The 22,707-nt window shown below is 34.7% G+C and overlaps 1 protein-coding gene across 4 annotated transcripts in view; it reads left to right on the top strand.

The window, feature by feature from the left end:
* Positions 1-22,707, top strand: part of CdGAPr (GTPase-activating protein CdGAPr) — a 320,315-nt gene that overhangs the window by 174,819 nt on the left and 122,789 nt on the right. For all 4 annotated transcript variants that reach the window (XM_072522419.1, XM_072522421.1, XM_072522418.1 and 1 more), the window contains exons 2-3: positions 4,189-4,378; positions 6,650-6,837. In XM_072522419.1, coding sequence (XP_072378520.1) covers positions 4,213-4,378; positions 6,650-6,837 — 354 coding nt within the window. In that variant the 5' untranslated portion in view covers positions 4,189-4,212. The remainder of the gene's footprint in view (positions 1-4,188; positions 4,379-6,649; positions 6,838-22,707) is intronic.

The following is a 22,707-nucleotide window of genomic DNA, read 5'->3' as shown; positions in this document are numbered from 1 at the left end:
AATTATATGTAACCAAAATATGTTGATAGAAATAATAATAAGTCTAGGACAAAACGGGCCGTTAGAGCAAGTACATGTGTCTGTAAGTAAAAGAGCAACAAGAAAACAGTTTCAGAACAATTTCATTCTCGTGCAATGTAAGTTTTTTTTATTATTTCTGTCTATAAAGCTTTGTCATAATATTTAATCAAAAAGTGAACTAACGAATTCATCCAATTCGAAACATTCACAATGCACAGAACGCACTGAACCGCCGAGAATTTCCGTATTAATTAATAATCCTCTTGGACCACTGGTCTATAGCTAGGAAGCTATTTCAGCTATTCGATGGGCTAAAGTTAGACCATTCGACGCTGGCCGTTGCAAAATAAAACCAACACTACAACTGGGTTGTGAAAGCCAAGTGAAAATACACATTACTATCACGTGGAACTATAAAAATTCTTCGAATTTCACTGTGTCTCGATGTTGCCTTCTTAATATTTATTTCGATAGATGTATTGCGATTCATTGACTAGTTTTTTATATTATAAAGCTACGTGTCTTTGCTTTTTATTGCGATTAGATCTTGTAGCTATGAGGATGGTCGAAGAATTACTGGAACTTAGTTTTACACTTTTACACTTTGTCGTTTTTGTGTGATATAAATACTCGACCGTTAACGTTTTATGTCTTTTCCATTCTTAACCGCAATATTTAAAATAACTTCTCTTTACACATAGATTTTGAGCTGTAAAATAATTACAATAAGAAAGATGTAAAACTTAGTATGCTTCAGGGACCATTGTCTTATATTTTCTCTATAAATGAATTCCTGAAAGTATTTGACCGGTAAAGATTTATGTCTTTGTGCTTTTAACCATAAATTTTAAATTTTTTTTTAAACATGGACTTTGTGCTTGAAAATAATTATAATCAAAAATATATAAAAGCTGGCATGCTTTTGAATTTTGAATGTATTTTAATATTCTTTTACTTTTAAAAATACCATTACTGTCAAATAGTTCTCCCGTGTACCTTACAAAAGCAACCAAATAGCCTTAAAACATGAAAACAAAAAGTTAAGTTATATATTAGTTTAGTTATAAATGTATTCTTGTGCAATAAATATTGCCAAACCATTTAAGAATTTTTTTCGAATGATATATTATTATAGTAGAAACCCCAGGTAGAATGCAATGTTGGTCTTACGACGCGTAGCGATGCCGCTCATGAGGCACAGTGGTAGGTGTGTGGTAGTTTGGCGATAGACTGGGAAATCAGGACCGTACGCGCTTCGTTTCGAAAATCTTTACTCATTAATTTAACTGAGTTAAATAACAGAACAAACAAAAAAACCATTGAACTCTATAAAAAATGCCTTTATACATAAAATATATAATACCTCGTAAATACTTATATACATTAATAAAAAAATGCAAGTAATTTACCCTATACGACACGATAAATATATATACATAAAATACACAAGAAGATCATAACTGAAATCTACTGTACGTACAGTCGTACAGTACTAAAAAAACAAATGAGCATTAAATCTGAGATATTTCTCGTTAATTAATACTAATCGTAATTTATATCTAAATCGTCCTCATCCTCTGAATCATCTCCTATATTAATTATCACCGGTTCAATATCTTTCTGCAAACTGTCCACCGCAAACATTTTTTCATTTCTACTTTCTTGACTTGGTTCACATAATTATGCCACTGCTCTTTAGATACGCGTTGGTAAGCTTCTTTTTTCAACTGTTCTACCGTTTTTTCTTTGAAATCGACGTTGTTTGAAACCACATACCTTTGCACTTGACTCCATATCATCTCAATCGGGTTCAGCTCGCAATGGTAAGGTGGCAGTCTCAAAATCTTAACGCCATATTTTTCCGAAATTGTTTCAATTTTGTACTTGTCGTACTAGTCTCTAAATACAGCCGCAGTATCCAGTAATTCACTTTTTAGGTAATCTTCCTCGAACAAAATGTTCTTTTCGATTAGCCAATCCTTGATTTGCCTTTTGTTGCACAATTTTTTCGGGAAATTTTAACGTCTTCTCAAACCATTCTTCTTATAGATCCCCGACCATTTGGCGTGGTAATCAGCGGTTCCCTTCTTGGCTAAGAAAGTTAATTCGCCCATACCACAAAACCAGTTTCCCTTCCACCATGAAGAAGATCAAACCGAGGACCTCTTTGGGTTGGAGCTTTCAGTCCAGTAGAAAGCTCTATTATGAAGGCATCTCGTGGATTCTTGATCATTGGGTTCCTCCGTTCTTTTTTGACTAAAGCACCTACGTTAATCTAATCCAAGACTCATCGGTAGTCCAAGGTTTACATTATCCTTCTTCCTCAATGTTTTTATTTGTCTGAGGTGCTTGTGTCTCCAGGATATGATATCTTTTCTCTCCATTATTATCGAATCTCGACCTCTTGTACCATATTGTTATTGGTCATGTCATTTAGTAGCCTAGTGGTTTTTGAAAAAGCTGGTAGGTCTTCATCATCCTTCACTCTGTTTATTATGCTATCGACGGTTGGTGGTATGTTTCCAAAAAAAAAAATCATGTACAATTTTCCTTATTCGAGATTTCACTTCCTCATCGTAAGTATTCTCACGTGAATTGGACTGTAAACTGTTTTTCTTCCTTTTTCGAACCGGTTTTAATTCGTCTTGCTGGGCCTCTTCGCGGATTTCATAAATTTTGGGAACACACACCGCATATTTTCGAAACTTTTTCCTCAGTAATAATCAAGCTGTTGCCATTTTTTAAGTTCAGATGATAGTTCAATACATAACACCACACGTTTTACTTGCACACTAAGAGTCATACCCTGTGTGAAGTTCACGACAGATACTAGCAACGGCTCCATGATGTAGGTACTTTCATCCGCTTGCGAAAATGAAATAGAACTGAGCTTTCATAGTTTTTGCCAACAAGTTTTTGGTCTACTGGCCAGTACCCACAGAATGTGTTTACAATGGAAGCTATTGAAAATTAATAAATATAGATAAGCTATCGACAATGAGTTTTTGATATATTTTTACGAACATGCAATCGGCGTGGCCCATGTAACGGTTGCATCTAGAAAGCGACTAGAAGCTTCCAGCGATATCGAGCGTGGGGAGATCGACCCGTCAAAGAGGCGAATTAAAGGTGAATTAAACTCCAGAAAATTTTAGTACATAATAACTTTTATATATAATGTAACCTTGTTATGACTTGAGGGTAGTTGATAAGATATTTTCGTTAGAACCGCTCGTTTTATTTAATCTCGCTACAATATTTTCCTTATGTTATAGTATTTTTCTTCACTTTTGGTTCGACAACGTAACTCTTATTTATACATCGATGATTGAATCATGCTTTAGTTGAAAAAATGGTCAAGTTTACCGAAAGTACAAGCTGAAGATAGCCGCAAATGTCAACCATGAAATAAAATATTTCGGTTTGGCAGTGTTGATAGGTTTTTATAATGCATATGTTGTATGCTTCAAACATAAAGAGAGAAAGCTTTTAAAATGTACATTTTGATTATACTATTTTATGAATTCTGCAATTTTTAATTTATATGAAACAATAACGAGTAAATATTTGTCTCTCTCGAGATTAATTGCAAACATCTGTTGCAATTTGTCAACTGCTAATTTGACGATTGCCAAATCTATCCCCTAATATATCAAAAGGTAATTGCCAAAAAAAAAATTTAATAATTAACTGCAATTATTTTCAAAGGAACAAATATTTACTCATTCTTATTTTATATAAATCAAAAATTGCAGAATTCTTTACATAATATAAACAAAATGTACTTTTCTAAAGCTTTATCTTTTTATATTTGAAGTATACAGCATCTACATTATAAAAACATGCCAACACTGCTAAACCGAAATTTTTTGTTCCATGTTTGACATTTGTGGCTATAATCAGCTTGTACTTTCGGTAAACTCAACCGAAACAATAATGACAGTCAGTTATACAACCATAGGCCATTTTTGTGTGCGCGTATATTCCAGTGCTATGATTCTTAAATCCGGTCCTGATGCGCCGCTCGGGGAAAACCGGCAACGTGGTGGGCCGTTCTTCCGTAAGAAATACATTGCCTATCTTACCTGCACTGCATTCTAAGTGTGGTTTCTACTACTATAGAATTAATTTTTTTCGTATTATCTAATAGTGGTTTCATTGTTTCAGGCATTATGTACTGAGGTGTACGAAATGCAAATAAGCGAAGCGGCAGGCGGGGTGCCGGCCCTGGGGGCGGAACCTTGTAGGTTCCCAAAGCTCGAAGAATGTGCCCATTTTCATTACGAAAGGGTGCAACTGCCCCAGTTGGCCGTCACCCTGCAGACCAACATGGACCAGTCACTGCATTCGCAACACAGTAAGTATCTTTAAGTAAATTTTTAGTCTTATTCACCAGTTTATCTTTTTTTATTTATCCTGACATTGCACAAGAGCTAAAAAAAGACATTAAAATACTCTTTTCTATCTTTTTAACGAGATGAATTAGGTTTGTCCTAAAGAGATTCATAATGGATAAAGATAACAACGCAAAGAGGAAAATTAAGTGCAGAATTTCAGACAGATCTTTGTTAGCACGTTTTTTTTTCAAAAATGCATTCCCGTTTGAATAATTTTTTTATAGAATGGAATCATTTTCTGACTAATAAACATAAACGAATAGATAGAGAATAGAGAGATGTTAAAGAGATGATCAATACAGGATTATCTGACAGCGTATTATGAAATCTTCTGATTCTGTTTCAGCGAAGGATCAGTCTACATTTTCAGTGATTCGTATTTTCTTCTTTCACAGATTGTTGCGACATTTTATAATTGGTTCCGTTTTCCATCTGTCTGTCATTATATTCTATTTTATTAATCTGTTATTGAGTCTCAGTTTTTCCGATTTTCAATTTTTTGTTTGTTCTATTCTACTCTATTGCTTTCTTTTTACCGCTCTTTAGATCAGACTAAGCCACTTTAAGCTTTGAATTTTCGTCTTTTATCAAAGCCTAAGTATTTCTTCTAAAACCTTCTTTTGTTTAAAAATTCGCCTGTAGATCTTCCTTTCTTTCATTAGTGTATATTGACCTATTTTTCTTGCTAGAGATTGCGGTCTTCCAATTGAATTAAAACATATCTCAGTGCACTTCATACATTTTATAGCGTCCAGAATCTTCCCTTCTTCTTCTTCTTCCCCTTAAAAGCAATTCTGCTTGTTCATTGGCGGATTAATACCTCTATGCAAGGTTGTCACTCCATCTTTTGCGCGGTCGTCCGATACTTCTTCTGCCGATTGGTGACTTATCTCTTGCTCTTTTGACACGAGTCTCTCTAATTTTGCTGGTGTGGTTATTCCATTATTTTTTTCTATTTTGTGTCCATTCATTTATACAATGTACGTTACATTTTCTTCTAATGTCTTTACATCTCTTTCGATCTATCAGCGTATTTCCTGTATTTCTTCTCAGTAGACTCAATTTTAGAGCTAAGAAACATCCCGCAAAAAATAATTTCTATTATAAAGTCACTATATACTGATGCGAAATGCAGCGTGACACACAATGGGATCAACAGTGACGAATTCGACGTACTTACTGGAGTTAGACAGGAATGCGTGCTTTCTCCGTTTCTTTTTAACATAGCTATAGACTATGTTCTCTCCAAACTAGACTCCGACACAAGAGGGATACAATGGACGTTAACCACACGCCTAAACGATCTAGAATACGCGGACGATATCTGCCTATTAGGTCAAAGGTTCCAAGATCTGGCTTACCAATTGGAAACATTTTCCACTGAAGCCAATAAAATAGGTTTGAAAATCAATATAAGTAAAACCAAGTCCATGAGAATAAATGCAAGGAACAACACGCTATTTACTATTGACAATATGCAGATTGAAAATGTGGAAAACTTTACGTATCTTGGAAGTGTCATAACAGAAAACGGAGGTACAGAAGACGATATTTGTATGAGGATACGAAAAGCCCAACAAGCTTTCAGCACGCTCAACCCTGTTTGGATATCTGGCGAGTATAATACAAGGACAAAGATCCGAATATTCCGATCAAATGTCATGTCTGTTCTACTCTACGGATGTGAAACCTGGAAAGTGACAAACACCCTCACAAGCAAACTGCAGGTCTTTGTTAACAAAAATGTCTACGAAGAATTGTTCGTATATTCTGGCCTAACACCATCAGAAACGAAGATCTGCTACACCTGACCGAACAAAAGAGGGTACAAAATGAAATTAAGTCCAGAAAGTGGGGTCACACACTCTGAAAAAATAGTTCCAGTATCGCAAAGACTGCCCTAGAGTGGAATCCTTAAGGGAAAAGAAAAAGAGTACAAACTTGAAGAAGATCCATCATGAACGAGATAAGAGGCCAAGGAAAGTCTTGGAATGAGGTGAAGGCCTTAGCGCAAAACAGAACCCGATGGCGCGTTTTCACTGAAGCTCTATGCTCCACTTAGGAGTTCAAGAACCTTATATATAATGTCATTAGCACTATGGTCCAATGAAATGTAAGTTTTAATGTCAGAGGTCTTCTGACATCTTATATAAATATGTCGTGAATTGAAAATTATTTTAATCCAAGTGTAACTTCGTCGATGGTATTAATCGTCGACTTCTTATTTCCAGCTAATGATGATACCGATGTTGAGTGGTTCATGGTTCAAGTGACTTCTGGAGATGCATGCTGGATCATTCAGAGGAATTTCGAGAACTTCCAAATGTTGGACGACCAGCTGCACCAATGCATCTTCGATAGAAAAATCTCACAACTGCAGGATCTCTCTAGTCAGTCTCCGAATGATGAAGATTTGGAGGTAAGGAATATTTTTCTTGAAAGATTTAAAATATTTATGTGAATACTTTTTATCGCTCGATATGATGTTTTGGACAGGCTCGAAATACTATTTAACATGACTCAAAAATCAAGACGGGTGTAGTAACCTTGCGGTATACCTAATATTCATAATATACACTTTAAAATGTTTGTGTAAAATAAAATAAATAAACTAAATAAAATTAAATGACATTAAATAAAATAATAGTTATTTATTGTACAAGACGATAAAATTGTACTTTACTTCGAGAGCGTTTTTTAGCGTCGAGACGTCAGTCGAGACTCTAATTATGCTCGAGAAGATAATGCGATTTTATCGTCGTGTGCAATACAACATTTTTTTCTATAGCAAGACAGGTGAAAAATAGAATTTCAAAGAAAATTGTAATTTTTAGCACAAAAATCGCAATTGTGTTGCTCCGTCGCTAGGGATATGAATTACTCTGTCAACAAATGTCAAACAAATGTTACGTGTTGGTTTTTGCGGAGAATATTGTTTGATTTTTTGAAACTTGCAAATTCAGAAATGTACACGGGGCATTGTTTCTGTCGTTCTTCAGCTACTATGTTCGCAAATTCTGGAGCTGATCTAGTAAAAGTTAAACGTTTAGGTGGATGGAAATCGCCATCTGTTGCAGAATCTTACATTGAAGAGTCAATAAGCAATAAGATTGCTGTATCCAAGTGTATACTTGGCGGACCAGAAAATCAATCCAGTACCTCGAATCAAGTGTTTAAGCAAACGAGTACAAGTTGTTATGCTCCAAAAATAGATATTTCTAATAATGTTATTTATAAAATTTCAGTTGTTTTTAATCCTTAATGTCTTTGAATTTGTAAATTTTATTGAATAAAAAAAGTTAAAACATTTTATCTACTCTTGCTGTTAAAGTGTCACTTTATCTACCCTTGCTGTTAAAGTGATAATTTAACTACTCAAAACAGTTGTTATAGCAACATTTTAACATTAGCTATGGAAAAAATAAAAGTAAATAAAGTTAAATAAAATTAAAATTAAATAAAGTTTAAAAAATTACACAAAATTAATTAAAATAAGCAAAAGTTTATTTTAGAAATTTTGTAGTAATCCTTCTTCTAATTTATTCTAGTCGTCGTAGTAAGTCACTTAAGAATAATTAGCACTCGAATAAACCATTGTACTACTATAGTAGCTATTACTGGAGATTATTTTGATGGGAGATCATGATGCTCACTATAATTCCCGCTACGTGCCTTTGCATGAACCAGAAGGTCATGTGTTTAGTAGTTTTTTTTACACTAGTTGAATGTGGAAATAATCGCTGGGAATTGGCTGCAGGAAGCTCATGACCGACAGAATGGGAAGAAATAAGGGGAGGTCTATCTTCAACTTTGGACGCATAATCGATGATGATGATCTTTCCTGAGGCACCTTTTACACTTCTTTTTGTATACGAGTATAAAATTCAAGTTTGTCGTCAGATTATTATAAAATTTATTTTTATCTCACCTTTTGGTCTGATTTTCTATTTATCGATGTATCTCAACAAGCTATAATATAAATAATGTCTGCAATCTAGCTCTCCTTAATCTCATTATTTATAGCTGATTGATGTACACATAAATTCACCCCAGTTTGTTGTATGACCTATATACAAGACATTCCAGTTCCAATTCTTCGACGAAACATAATCGATCGCCGTCCTATTTACTACCACTTCCACCATATACGTCTAGCATTATTTAATAAAGAACGGGAAATTATGTCGGAATAGTATCCCCGCCACTAAAAGCGCCGATCTATCTGTTTCTGGTTTAATAGGCAATTTCATCTCAATAATGGTTACAAGGAAAGCCATTTTCATCGGAAAACTCGAATGAGCTCCTACATGAACACGTCTATAAAGGACACAATGGTCGGTTAACGGATTTTATATCTAGAGAAGTTAGCAGATACACCGCAGAAGTTTAAAATTAGTTATCTTGGAGTGAACACAACTTTAGAGTTCTTTTGTGCTAAAGTGCGCTGTTGCTGGAAGTTTTTTACTTTTAGTCATTGGAAAGTTTTTTACTTTTTCTGGAATTAGTTCTCATAAATATTTTAACTGAGTTCATTTTCTATTGTTTTTTTTTTCAAAGTATATTTTTTATGTTTTAATTAGCTATTTTCAATAGAATAATTTTGTTATTGGCACATAATGATCTAATTATATTTTGTAACAGTTATGTTATGATTATGATGATGGAGATGCATGCAGTAGAATTAGGGTGGGATGGATGATGTGAAAGGAAGCGAGTGGTGTGATGTCGGGCAGAGAGATTGAATTAAACTATTTTATAAAACTGCGATAAGACCAACTATAATGTCTTCTTCTTCTTTCAGTACCCTGTCCGTTTATCGAACGTTGGCGATCATATTGGCAATATCTTTGTTTACATCATCATCATCATTTGGCTCTACAGCTCTATGTGAGTTTTGGCCTCGTTTACTGGTTGCCTCCATTATTGTCGGTCCTGAGCAGCTATTTCCCATTGCTATATTCCTATTTTGCATAGATCACTGGCTACTGCGTCGTTCCATTTCTTTCTTGGGCGACCAACTGACCTTCTGCCATCGGGCCTTTCCCAGAATGTGGCGTTCAGGAGTCTTTCGTCACTCGATCTTAGTACGTGGCCCGCCCAAAGGGACTGTCTTGACTCCTAAAGATCCTAGGAGCTCTTAAAAGTTTTTTTAACCAGCTTTCCGAATATTTTTTTCCATTTAATTTGAACTAGAATCTACGGAGTTATTTGTTTATGAGCTTAAAAAGAGCTATTTATTATTAAATCATTTTGTATACAGGGTGAGTCATAACTATTGGGACATAGACTAAGGACAGGTTATTTGGACCAAAATATGGCTATTGGGCCAAATATGCCTTAATAAAATGTTGCTGAGAAAAAAGATACAGGGTGTTAAAGTTAATTTTTGTTTTTCGTTTTTTGCTAATAGTTTCCCTGTATATTTATAAATTGCTATCAAAATTGGCACAGAGGCATAATCTTATACAAGAAATAGTATTTTATTTACAATTCCACTATCAAATACCAAACTAATAAACAAAGTTGCAACTAACGTAAGGTTTCCGTTTTGACGATAAATCAAAACTAAACACACTTTAACTTAATCACAAAAACTCAAACTAAATGTTCTACATGGTCTCTTCCGATTTCTATGCCTTTTCTAATTCTTTTTATAAAAGATTTTCGGACGTTAAAAAAAATATTATCCTGTCCCCTTATAAGATTAGCTGCATTTTGAATGTATCTCCAAAGTTCATCTCGTGTATTAATTTCATTGGCATAAACTAAGGACTTCATATGTCCCCAAAAATAAAAATCTAGCGGGTTGTACTCAGGACTTCTTGGTGGCCATTGAAAATCACTGCCTCTGCCAATCCATCGTTGAGGAAATACGTCATTAAGATGATTTCTAACAGCTAATGAAAAATGAGGTGGTGCTCCATCCTGCATAAACCACATTTTTCTTCTTACATCCAGTGACAGATCATCTAAAATATCACTAAGAGTATTTTCCAAATAGAATAAATAGGAATCTCCATTTAAATTCGGAGGAAGAACATAAGGCCCTAGTAGTTGGTCGCCTATAATGCCACACCAAATATTCAAATTAAACTCATGCTGAAAATGTCTAGCTTTAATAGCATGCGGGTTTTCTTCGTCCCAATAATGACTATTTCGCCAATTAAAAACCCCTCGTCTGATAAAAGTTGCTTCGTCGGTGAACATAATATTCTTAATAAAGTGTCTGTCATTGCGATGTTTATTCAGAATACGTTGGCAAAACTGTAACCGTCGTGGAAGATCTGTTGGAAGTAAATTTTGAACAGGAGTGAAGTGATAAGGATGGAGGTTCTCTTTTTTTAGAATTCTAACAATAGACGACTGACTTACCCTGTTGCTGCTGATAGATGTCGTGAACTTATTTCAGGATTTTCATCTACTCGAACCAAAAGTTTATCTTCTTGATTAGGTGTGATTTGTTTTGGTCGACCACCCCGATTTTTAGTGTGAAATGACCCAGTTTCACCTAAACTACGATATAATCTTGCAAAAGTTTTGTGATTTGGTTGCCTTCTGTTTGCGTATAACATTCCATACCTTCTGGCTGCCGAGCGACCGCAAACATTTTCTTGTGCGTATACGCAAATCATATCTCGCATTTCTTCATTAGTAAAATGATTGTGACGAGGCATTTCAATCAAAAAAAGTAATGATTACTTTTAAAAAATGCAACATTACACTACACTGTCACATCAAAATTAATTTATTCTGAACAAATGACATTTACCAACAACAATTATCTGACAGTCCAAAGCATACTTTTCATAAATGAAATAATATTTGAAATCCTTTTTTAAGACTCTAAGCAGTTCGACTGCGTTTTTATCGAAAACGGTTGAAATTATCGTGTTTAAACAAGAGTACCAATTTTACGTAAAAATGATGTTTACGTCATATTTTCTAATAAAAATTACTAAAAAGTTTCATCAGAAAAAGTTTAGACTCAATTTGATCATTAGGAATGATCGTAAAACGTAAAATTGTAAATAAAATACTATTTCGTGTCTAAGATTATGCCTCTGTGCCAATTTTGATAGCAATTTATAAATATACAGGGAAACTATTAGCAAAAAACGAAAAACAAAAATTAACTTTAACACCCTGTATCTTTTTTCTCAGCAACATTTTATTAAGGCATATTTGGCCCAATAGCCATATTTTGGTCCAAATAACCTGTCATTAGTCTATGTCCCAATGGTTATGAGTCACCCTGTATATAAATAATTATTAAATAATTTTTTTTACAAAAAATTTTCTATAGATTATTAATATACGTCTTAGTAAAAAAAATAAGCCCCGGATTATTGAGAGATATTCAGTCAAATTATCTGGACCCGCCTTAGAAATTAGCTCATTTTTCAAAAAATCTTATAAATAAATTAAATTTCGCAAAAATTGTTCAACCGGTAACTATTCAGCCCATCTTTTGCACACAATTCAAATACGGTAAGGCCCTTAAGTTTAGGTACATTTAAACAAATTTTAATAAATAATAAAAAAAGTGTTAATAAGTCCGTATACATTAAAAATCAGTGATTTTGTTGTTCATTTTGTAATCACTTTTTTGTTTATCTTTAATTTAGAGTATCTCATTTTGTTTTATTCTGCTTATCTCATCTTTTTTTCCAAAAAAGTTGTCTGTTGACGTCAAATATCTAAATAGACAAGTTTTTAAGTTATGAGCAAAATAATGCGTTTGGCGTTTTAATTGTTTATTTAAACATATTTTTCATTAAATTTTCATTAAAAAATTGATAAATCCCTAGATGAAAGTCTTTTTGTAATATCTCATACTATACATTTCAACTTTCAAACCAGTCTATACAGTTATAACGAAAAAAACTTGATTGGTCTAGTAAGTTTGATAAAACTTTGAAAAACCAAAGAAAAGTTAAGATAATTAATCATACCCTTTTCTAGATTGTGTTTTTTTGCAGCATCAAAAATGTCACACAAAAGCGCCTTACCGAAACGAAACTTTTCGTTTTGAGTCTTTTACCTTCGATTGGCATCATTAAATTTTCAGAAAGGCCCTACTTTACTAGCATAGTTCGAGAGTCGAAAACGCAGACTTGCGGTGCCGAAGCCAGAAGCAACGGGTTTTCCGGAAAACAGACGCTGAACACTTTGCAATTTATTTCATTCTCGGTTTATATATTTCACTTAGTTACGTACTTTAAAGACGCTCTAGTCGGTTTGTGTGACCTATTTTCCGTCAGATTAATATATTTTCGTTTGTGTTAGGATAAATGGGCGGCTGGAAATGGTTTTCATCTAATGGGAATGCATATTTTACCACGAAATAATAAAAATTTATATAATGCATATTATTACGTTTCTCTGATGATCAGCTAGGACAAAGTACATACCGTCACAATATCACAAGTATGTGAAGTGCTCGTACACTCTAAACCAGTAATTCCCAACCTGGGGGCGATTTGAGATATTCAGGGGGGCGATAGAGCGAAGGGGGCGATAAGGGGGGCGTTTAGCATCCGGAAAACGAGAAAAGGGTAAATGAGAAAAATAATAAAAGAGAAAAAAAATACAATACTTTCGATCGGATATCCATAGGATAATAAAAAGTAAATATATGTATACCAATGCAGGTAATAATAACACAAACATCTCGTCTAGTCACAGAGAGCTATGAATCCTAATACAATTTAATTCTATACATTATCGTTATAATTATACATTATAACGAATTCTGCATTTTCCTTTGATCGAGCTTTCGTATTGTGCGATCATCCGCACAAAAGAGAAAGAGAGAGAAGTGGGATAAGAATGATGAGAAGTAGGTACCGCTACTGCCGATCTGACTCGAACAAAAAGCGAACGGCCGAGGTTGTCGTCGCTTCAAATGCGGAGTCTTTCGTTCCAGAGTTTTGTATTGTGGTATATAAAGTTGTTTTGTTTCAACTGACAGTCATTGTGTTCAGTGAGTCAAAAAGTGCCAAGAAGCACACAATTGGAGAAGAACTCATCCTCCCAGCTGTCAAAGAGATAGTTGATACTATGTTGGGACCCAGTCAGGCCGGCCAAGTAACAGATACAGTTCCTCTCAGCAATAATACTGTCTCCAGAAGGATTGATGAAATGGGAGCGAATGTCGAAGATGTTCTCTGCAACAAATTGAAAAGCAGAGAGTTTACTGTGCAACTTGACGAGAGTACCCTGATTGACAGCACAGCTTTGCTGCTGTCATATGTCCGATTCATTGATGACAATGGAGAAATGGTCAAGGAAATGCTGTTTGTTAGAAGTCTGATTACTGATACAAAAGGATCTTCCATATTTGAGGTCGTTAAGAGATTTTTTGAGGAAAAAGAGATTCCCTTATTAAATATGATCGCCTGTGCTACTGACGGTGCAGCAGCAATGACAGGACGCCATCGAGGATTTATTGCACATCTGAAACAAGCAGTACCTGGAATTTTGTGTGTTTACTGCGTCATTCACAGAAAGCATTTGGCTGCCAAGAATTTGAGTGGGAGGTTCCACGATTCTCTTCCACTTGTCATAGATGCGGTAAATAAAATGAATAACCAAAGAATGATCTAATATTTCGTACACTTTGTGAAGAAAATGATGAGATATTTAATACATTGCTAGTACATATGGAAGTCCGCTGGCTTTCTAAAGGCAATTACTTAATTCGGTTCTTCAGCCTCATGGATATTGTTATTGAATTTCTTAATACTACTGACCCCACACTGAGTACAGAACTACAAGAGAAGCGAAATGACATCGCTTACTTATCAGATATTTTTCAAAAATTAAATGAAATGAACCTGCAACTACAGGGAAAGAACATAAATATGGCCAAAGCGAAGGGAGTAGTCGGAGCATTCATTGGCAACCTATCTATTTTTGAAGAAAATATGCAGAGAAGAGATCTGACCAAATTCCCCAACTTGAAATCTTCTTGTGTTGATTCTGAGGATCTTCAAACATACTGCCTTCACCTTCAAAGACTGAAAGAAGATCTGCAGTCCCGATTCCAAGATTTGACTAGTCTGAAAGTGCCAACGTGGTTTATCAATCCTTTCAGCGTGGAAGTTTCAACGGTATGTCCTTCTCTTCAAGAAAACTTGATTGATTTGAGACATGATGTTGAAATTGAAAGTTTGTTTCGGGAGTGTGGTACGAAAGATTTTGGCCGCGGATAAAAGAAGTGTATCCAATCTTATGGAATGCAATCAAATTATTATTATTGGGATTCCCCACAACATATCTAGTGGAGAAAGGTTTTAGTTCTATGTGTATATTGAAAAACAAACAAAGAAATAGGCTCGACATAATAGAAAGAGGGGATTTGAGGTTGTTATTAACCAACATTGAGCCAAACATAAAGAAATTATGTGAGGGACACCAGGCCCAAGGAAGCCATTAACAATTCTTTTACACACATATAACCATTTATCATTTTACGAAATGTAAAAATAAATAAATATGGATACTTACCTTTTGTATAGATTCATTAATTGTTTCAATTTAATTGGGTGGGGGAGGGGGCGATTGTAGTATTCATAACTGGTGAAACCTGTTTAAGGGGGCGATCACGGGAAAAGGTTGGGAACCACTGCTCTAAACTATGCAACAGATGTTTTATCTGGTGAAACGTTTGATGGACTTGCCTAACGCTCCGCCTAGCTTTTAAACTTTTAAATAGTGGAGACGGGACGAGGTCCATAAAACTAAACTATGTTCAAATTGTCAGTAAATATTATTTGGGCGCTGAATCTAATTTTGTCCTGAACCTCTTCTTCTTCTTCTTTTGGTATCATAACTCTGAATGGATCTTTGTCTGTCTGGCTATGTCCTTCCATTCAGATCTCTCTTGGGCCCTTCTCTTCCATTGTCGTATATTCATGGTTTTCAGGTCGTCTTACACATCATCCAGCCATCTCGTCCTGGTCCTTCTTTTTTTCCGCCTTCCTACTGGCTTCCACTGTAACATCTTCTTTGTCGTTTTCATGTCTTCTTGTCGCTAAACATGTCCCAGCCATGACAGTCTTCGACTTTTCACAAATCTTACAATGTCATACCCTTCATTCAGTTCTTTAACCTCGTCGTTTTTCCTGATTATCCATGTGCCGTCTTCCTCTTGCACCGGGCCATATACTTTTCTGAGTACTACGGGTCTATTCAAAGTTCTGTAGTTCTGTAGTTCTGTAGCATTAATTTCGCTACTTACGGAATTCTTCTGATCGATTTCTGTGCCCAGATATGTGAAGACATCCACACGTTCAATAGTATAGTTGTCTATTGCTATATTATTTTTATTCTCAGGTGTTCTTTGGTGGTCATGTACTTAGTTTTTGTTTCGTTTATTTTAAGTCCTCTTTTTTGTGCTCCAGAATAAATTTTTTTGAACGTTTCCATTAGTCGTGTCTTGCTTCTACTCGACATCGTCTGTCTACCGTACCGTTACCGCAAATGCAGTAATTTGTACTGTTTTGGTGTTTATTATGGCCAGTTACATTGGTATTTCTGATGACTGCTTCAAGAACAGGGTTGAAAATGCGTCTCTCTGTCTCATCCCCATGTTGATGTCAAATAGGCGAGACAGTTCTCCATCTACTCTAACTGCGGCTTTTGAACCCTGCAAAGTCATTTTTATGAGGCTGATCTATTTTTTTGGTATACCTAGATTTCGGAGGTCTTCTAGCATTGTGGATTTTTTCTCACTATCAAAAGCTTGTTTAAAGTCTATATACATATTATATAGTTCTATGTCGTATTCATAAGCTTTCTCTTGTATTGTTCTAAGTATGAATATGTTGTCTGTAGCGGCTCTATTTGGTCTGAATCCATTTTGATAATCACCAATTATATTTTCGGAGTATTCTGACAATCTAGTGTAGATAATGCCAGAAAGGATTTTTATATTACATTTAGCAATGTAATTGGTCTGTAATTCTGGCATTCCCTCTTATCTCCTTTTTTATATATTGGCTGTATAAGACCAACTGTCCATTCCTCCGGCATTTGCTCCTTGGTCCATACCAACTTTATCAGGTAATGGATTCTTCCCCAGAGTTCGAGTCCTCCGTATTTCAACAATTCTGCTGAAACTTCGTCTGTTCCTGGCGTTTTACTGTTTTTAGTTTCTTTATTATTTAAACTACTTCTTCAGAACTCGGATTTTCAATGTGCTGCTTCGCCGTAAAATATATTGTCTCGTTTTGATCATTTCCATTGTCTGCATTTAGGTTTTTCTAAAAGTATTCTTTCCATCTCATTATAATTTTTTCTTTCTCTGTTAGTAGTTCTCTTATATGAGAGTATATATTACGTCCTTGTGAATCACAATTCACAAGGAAGTAATTGAAACAAAAAATTGGGATAATAAATGCTCAGAAGTAAGGAACTACCTCTTGGGTCAAAAGAATTTTAGAGGTTGTGAAAAAACCTCATGAGCGATTCAAAACTACTGTAGAGCCAATAAGTCTAGAAAACTGGAAGACCTGTTACAAAGAACTAATGAAAAAAGACAGAATTGAATTCCAATGTGAGGACACTGATAAATTTATACACATAAGGCACAACCGAATAGATGCCATTACATCTGATGAAGTGGAGAAAACTTTGAAAACATTTAAAAACGGTCGAGCTCCTGGACCACGTGGAGTGTATATCGAATTATTAAATCTTCAAGAAGGGTGACAGAAGGAGGTGATTAAACTGTTGTGGAATTACCGTTTTCAGAAACATTATAAGATTATATGAAAAAATTTGAAAGCATGAATCGAAAGCCAATTTATAGAAATTGAAAATCAGTGGTTTTATAGCTGGGTGATCCTGCGTTGATAATCCCTTTTGCATTCGAGTAATTATAGATAAAAGATAACGCATAATCCGGAAACGCATTTAGTTTTTATCGATTTAATAGTTTTTTACGCCACTGTCAAAATAGTCTTAGCTTTTGTCTTGTCATTATTAATTTTTATTACTGTCTTAAAAGACGTAATTCATTTTAATATTAGTTAAAAGCTTCAAATGTTTCTTTTTGCAGAGAAACGCAATTGAGTTTTATTAATGAAACTTTGCTGATTGAAGAAACAAACATTATTACATATATATAATATAGAAATATGATAGTACTAGGAAAACTTACAATTAGACAACTGCACCTGGTAATTTGGAATAGGAATATCAACACCAAAATGAGAGTTAACAACGACTTTACACGATTATTATAGATAGCATTTCGATATACTGATCGGAGGTGCGGGAGATTACAAAAAAAACCAAAACATATTAAAAGCACTAGAAATGGATTTTTGACGTGAATGTTGCGGATTGACTTAGTTGGACAAAGTCATGAAGAAATAAGAGCGAGATCTGAAATTGATACTAGATATAATAGATACTACAAAAGCAAAAATACTAAAGTATTAACTTACGTTGAAAATATAGAAGTGGGAGCCAGCTCATCGAAGGAGAAGATGGACACGGAGGCATAATTGGAACAAAGCAGTGGAAGATGCTATGAGAACCAGAAACCTCCAAAATGATGATTGTGGAGATAAGAAAAGGTGGAAGCTAGGAATCTAGAAACAGCAAATAATGTAGACCTACTCGCATGATGATGATAATGATGACATAAAACACATAACTGTTTTTACATGCCATTTTTTCGAAATTAACTATTTTGTCCTAATGACTTTTTATATCAAATCCAGGATATGCAGTATTTAAATAAAAAAAAGTGTTTGCATCATTACCAGACCGGAAAGAACTTATTAAGTTGTCCTCGTATATGCCCTACAATAAAATGATTTTATTAAGATTCCTCTTTTAATGGAAAATTTCCTCTCCGTTTGTCATCTACTTAGTTAAATTATAATCTATGTAGTTAATTTTTTTACTTTGTCAACCTAATACCATTTATCTTTCCATTGCTATTTAGGCTGCGACTAATTGGTCCACGTTCGATTTCGTGCACCGTCGAGTGCAAAATCAATATTAGGATACTAACAGGAATGTCTGTTCCGAAATATCTGATTGGTTCTTGGATAATGCATAGTTTACCTTCAGTTGAATACCTGTTGTGTCTCGTAGATGTAAAGCTTTGAAAGAAGACATAAACGCTTTATTAAAAAAAATAATTGTTTATTGTATGTAATTCTGTTGGATATAACATTCGTGTTTTGAAAAGAAGTTTGAAAAATCTTTTTTAAACCTTTTATTAGTCTCAAAAAAACAGTTCCACACAACAAAATGATGGAATTCCTGATAGATACCTAGATAGTGCAATTGACGACAAGGACCTGAGTACAATCAGAAATTTATACTGGCACTCAGATTAAAGCAAACATTGAATTGTCTAGGAATACCTATGTTTTTTACCTTTTCCATAAAATGTTTTTTCTTTAAAAAACAAAAAAATTGTTAACATCCTTTATAAAAGGTATATAATTAAAAAACCCAATCGGGCTGTCATGAAGACAAAACATTTTCGGAATCCATATTCCATCATCAGTGTCTAGGTGTACATGTTTTGAGCCACTAAATATCTGGGTAAAAACTCGTTAAAATTATTCAATCTTATATATTAGCATGTTAAAGTTACCAGTGGATTTGGTAACATGGCAACGTACGACTCCACATGAGGTTGGTGGTCCTGAGACAAAGTGTCTACGAGGACTTGATGATAGCAATTGGGTTTTTTCTTTATGTATTGCGATCAGTCGATTATCGATCCAAGGGCTTCTGGGATTAGTACTAAGAGTGTACCTTAAAGAACATGTATCTATTTCTTTAAATTTCTTTATATTTATTCCAAGAATCATTACACGAATATGAAAACGATGAGAACAACGACAAAAAATCAAGTCATAATAAATAGAGTACCAGAGAACACATGGATAGAGCATTTTGAGAACTTATTAACAGAGAGAAGAGAAAGGTTTAAACAGACAAATGAACAAGTGGAAGTAGAAGGAAGAATCGAAATATCAATAGAGCAAGTGAAAGAAGCAGTTAAGGGAATGAAATTTAATAAATCTCCAGGCCCAGGCGGAATACATCCAGAGTTGATTAGGTATGGATCATCAAAACTGTTTGAAATGATCCAAAAATTATTCGACAGATGCTTAAACGGAGAAGAAGGTCCAGAAGAATGGAGGCAATCGTATATCTCTCCAATACACAAGAAAGGCACAAAGATGGATCCTAAAAACTATAGAGGGGCCGCAGTGATTGCTACTATAGGCCGACTATACTCAAAAGTACTACAAAACCTGATAAAAAATGATATTAAGACAAACAACCCGAAGAACAAGCGGGATTTAGGGCTAGACGCTCCACTATGGATAATATTTTCACATTAAAAATTGCAATGGAAAAACGAGTGCAGAGAAATAGAGAAACCCATATAGCTTTAGTAGATTTGGAAAAAGCATATGCCAGTGTACCGATCTCCCAACTATGGATAGAAATCGGTAACTTGAAAATAAACCCAATTCTTATTAACGCCACTCAAAAATATTAGGAACAAAACTTTGCAAGAATTAAAATGGGACAAGAAATCACCTCTCCTTTTTAAACAACAAAGGGACTAAGACAAGGCTGCTGTCTGTCACCCACCTTATTTAAAATCTATTTGGACAGATCCTTAGTGAAATGGGTAAAAAAATGTAGAAACATGGGGATAACGGTGGCAGAAAACAAGCTATATACACTTTTCTTTGCGGATGACCAGGTAGTAATTGCCGAAGACAGCTACGATCTTAGCTATATGGTAAGAAAACTGCAAGAAAAATATGAGGTGGCAGGTTTAAACATAAATATGACAAAATGTGAATATCTCTCAGTGGGAACAGATGAAATATTTGACCTAGTCTTGGAAGACGACAACATTAAGGCGTGCAATCCTGCAAATATTTGGGGGTCATTTTCAACAAGAAGGAAAATAGCGCAGATGAAATCAGGGAAAGAATAAACAAGGGCAGAGCAGCGACCCGTGTCTTAACATCTCTTCTCTGGCAAAAAACAATTCGACCAGAAACCAAAAAACACATTTACGGTAGTATAGTCCAAAGTATTAGACTTTACGGTTCGGAATTATGGGACGTCACCAAAGCTAATAGAAACAAACTTATGACGACAGAAATGGATTATCTGAGACGAAGCTGCGGTAGATCGAAACTGGAGAGAGTTAGAAACGAGTTTTGAATGGGCCATTTTAAATCCTTAAAATTGAGATCTCCACAAATGATTAAATTTTCTTTTTAATTACATTTTTCAATAGATTCACACGTTGATTTGGTGAGAGTAAAAGAAATGTTTGGTTTATGGATGACTATATATACAAACGGATGCTGAGAATTCCATAGATACAAAAAGTTTTCAACTATGAGGTCCTTCGGCGCATGAGTAAACAAAAAGAATTACTAAGCATGATTAGAGAGACGAAAATGCAGATCAGAGAGAGGAATCGCTGCGAATTATATTGGAAGGTACAGGTGAAAAAATCAGTTGAAAGACGCCAGAACTCGTGACTGAAAGACCTGAGGGGATGGTTTGTCCGCTCATCCACAGAAATCTTTCGTGAAGCAGTTTCCAAAGCTACAATTGCCATTTGGATCGCCAACCTCCGACAGAAGACCTTTTATTCCGAACATTCTTCCCATTAGATAGATAGTTCATTATATTTTATTAATTAAATTTGATTACTGTTCTTAAATAATTTGTCCAAATAAAGAATAAAAACGGTTATAATTAGAATAAATTGTTTCTAAAAACATGTCGAAAAAATGGTGGAGGTTCTTTTCTTCTTAAATTCCAGATATACTTTCTTCTTAAATCAAACGATATTGCATTATACTCTCTATTTCTATACTATATTTCTTGTTACTGGCGGCCACGAGCCACAAGGTTATATTTAAATCAGTTTTATTAGGACCACCCAATATTCTTCCAATAAACGCACACTCCATTGCATGCACACAAAAGTTTACACTGTAACGATATATTTTAAGCAACTGTTACTTGTAGGAAAATATTGAAATTTAATATCTCTCGTCCATTAATAGTCGAGAATCGTAGCGTAATGTATTGAATCACCAAATCTCGGTTTAAATGAAAAAGCCCGTTCCTTGGCTTCGGCTTTAGATGTCTCGCTATGACACGCGTTTCAGGTTCGGCTCTTCAGTTTTTGACATTAAGAAGACTTTGAGTTATGTTATTTTTATTAAAAAGAAATATTTTTCTATATAATCTACTCTTAGTCTAGGAGATTTTTTAAGGGTAGCAGGCCGAAAACCTCTCAGATAATTTGTTATTAACAATTTAATTGTGTAAATGATTGTATCTTTAAGGAGTGAATCGGAGGCAAAGGTACCTAACCCCAAAAATTTCTCAAAAACTTCTTTTACTGGATTAGGCTTAATAAGTGCTTATAATTTCTGTAAAAATCGTGTGCAGAAAATTTTTGTTGGTATGGTGTTCCATCTATAAGCTGGTTTTCGCATTAATAAAATGTCATAGGTAGCTTGCAACAAAACTGCCTAACTAACAGAAAAATGGTAGATGTAAACATGAGCAGTGACGCATCGGAGCCTTTTGGATCCGATTTCAGCAATTTAGATAGCGAATACAATCCAGGTTCTTCTTAGGCGAGAATGTTGTTTTAAGACATTAGCTTATCCTTAAAAAGCACTCTGATGAGACCTAACGAGGTTGAAATAAGTATAAGCGGCTTGCAGATGCCCTGCATCGGAATTAAATCTAATACCGTCTTTCTGTTTCAATTTTTTCAGTTTAAAAAGAAACTTTGCAAAATTACTCTATCTTTATTAATAAAAAAGTTAGAAGAAAGAGTCTGTCTGATAAAATCTTTGGTCCCCTTTTTTCCATTAATTTCAAAAATAATCTAACCGGGCATAAATTTTCGTTTGATGAATTTCTTACCAGCCATTTGCTGTTTGCCAAACTTTTCAAACCGCTTTGATTTGTTTTGGAAAAATTGATGTATTCAATTCTGCCCGTAAATTCTCCCATAACATCAAATTCCTTCTGGAAAAAGTGAATGTTGCGGTTTACGGCTTCATTGCCTCTCCAAGCAAGTTTAAATGAGCAAAGGTGATAAAACTTTTTTTGTGCTCCATCGGGGGTTTCCTCGTCGTAGGTTTGGATGATTTTTAATAGTTCTTCGGTGGATAAAGCTTTTGAACTGAGTTTTCTTTTTTCTTGAACACTTTAAAGCTGCCTCCGCTTGGTATCTCCGGCCAATCTT

Source organism: Diabrotica undecimpunctata, chromosome 2, assembly GCF_040954645.1.
Source record: "Diabrotica undecimpunctata isolate CICGRU chromosome 2, icDiaUnde3, whole genome shotgun sequence".
Classification (NCBI taxonomy): domain Eukaryota; kingdom Metazoa; phylum Arthropoda; class Insecta; order Coleoptera; family Chrysomelidae; genus Diabrotica; species Diabrotica undecimpunctata.
The sequence above is the reverse complement of the archived record's forward strand: the minus strand, read 5'-3'. Positions and strand labels throughout refer to the sequence as shown.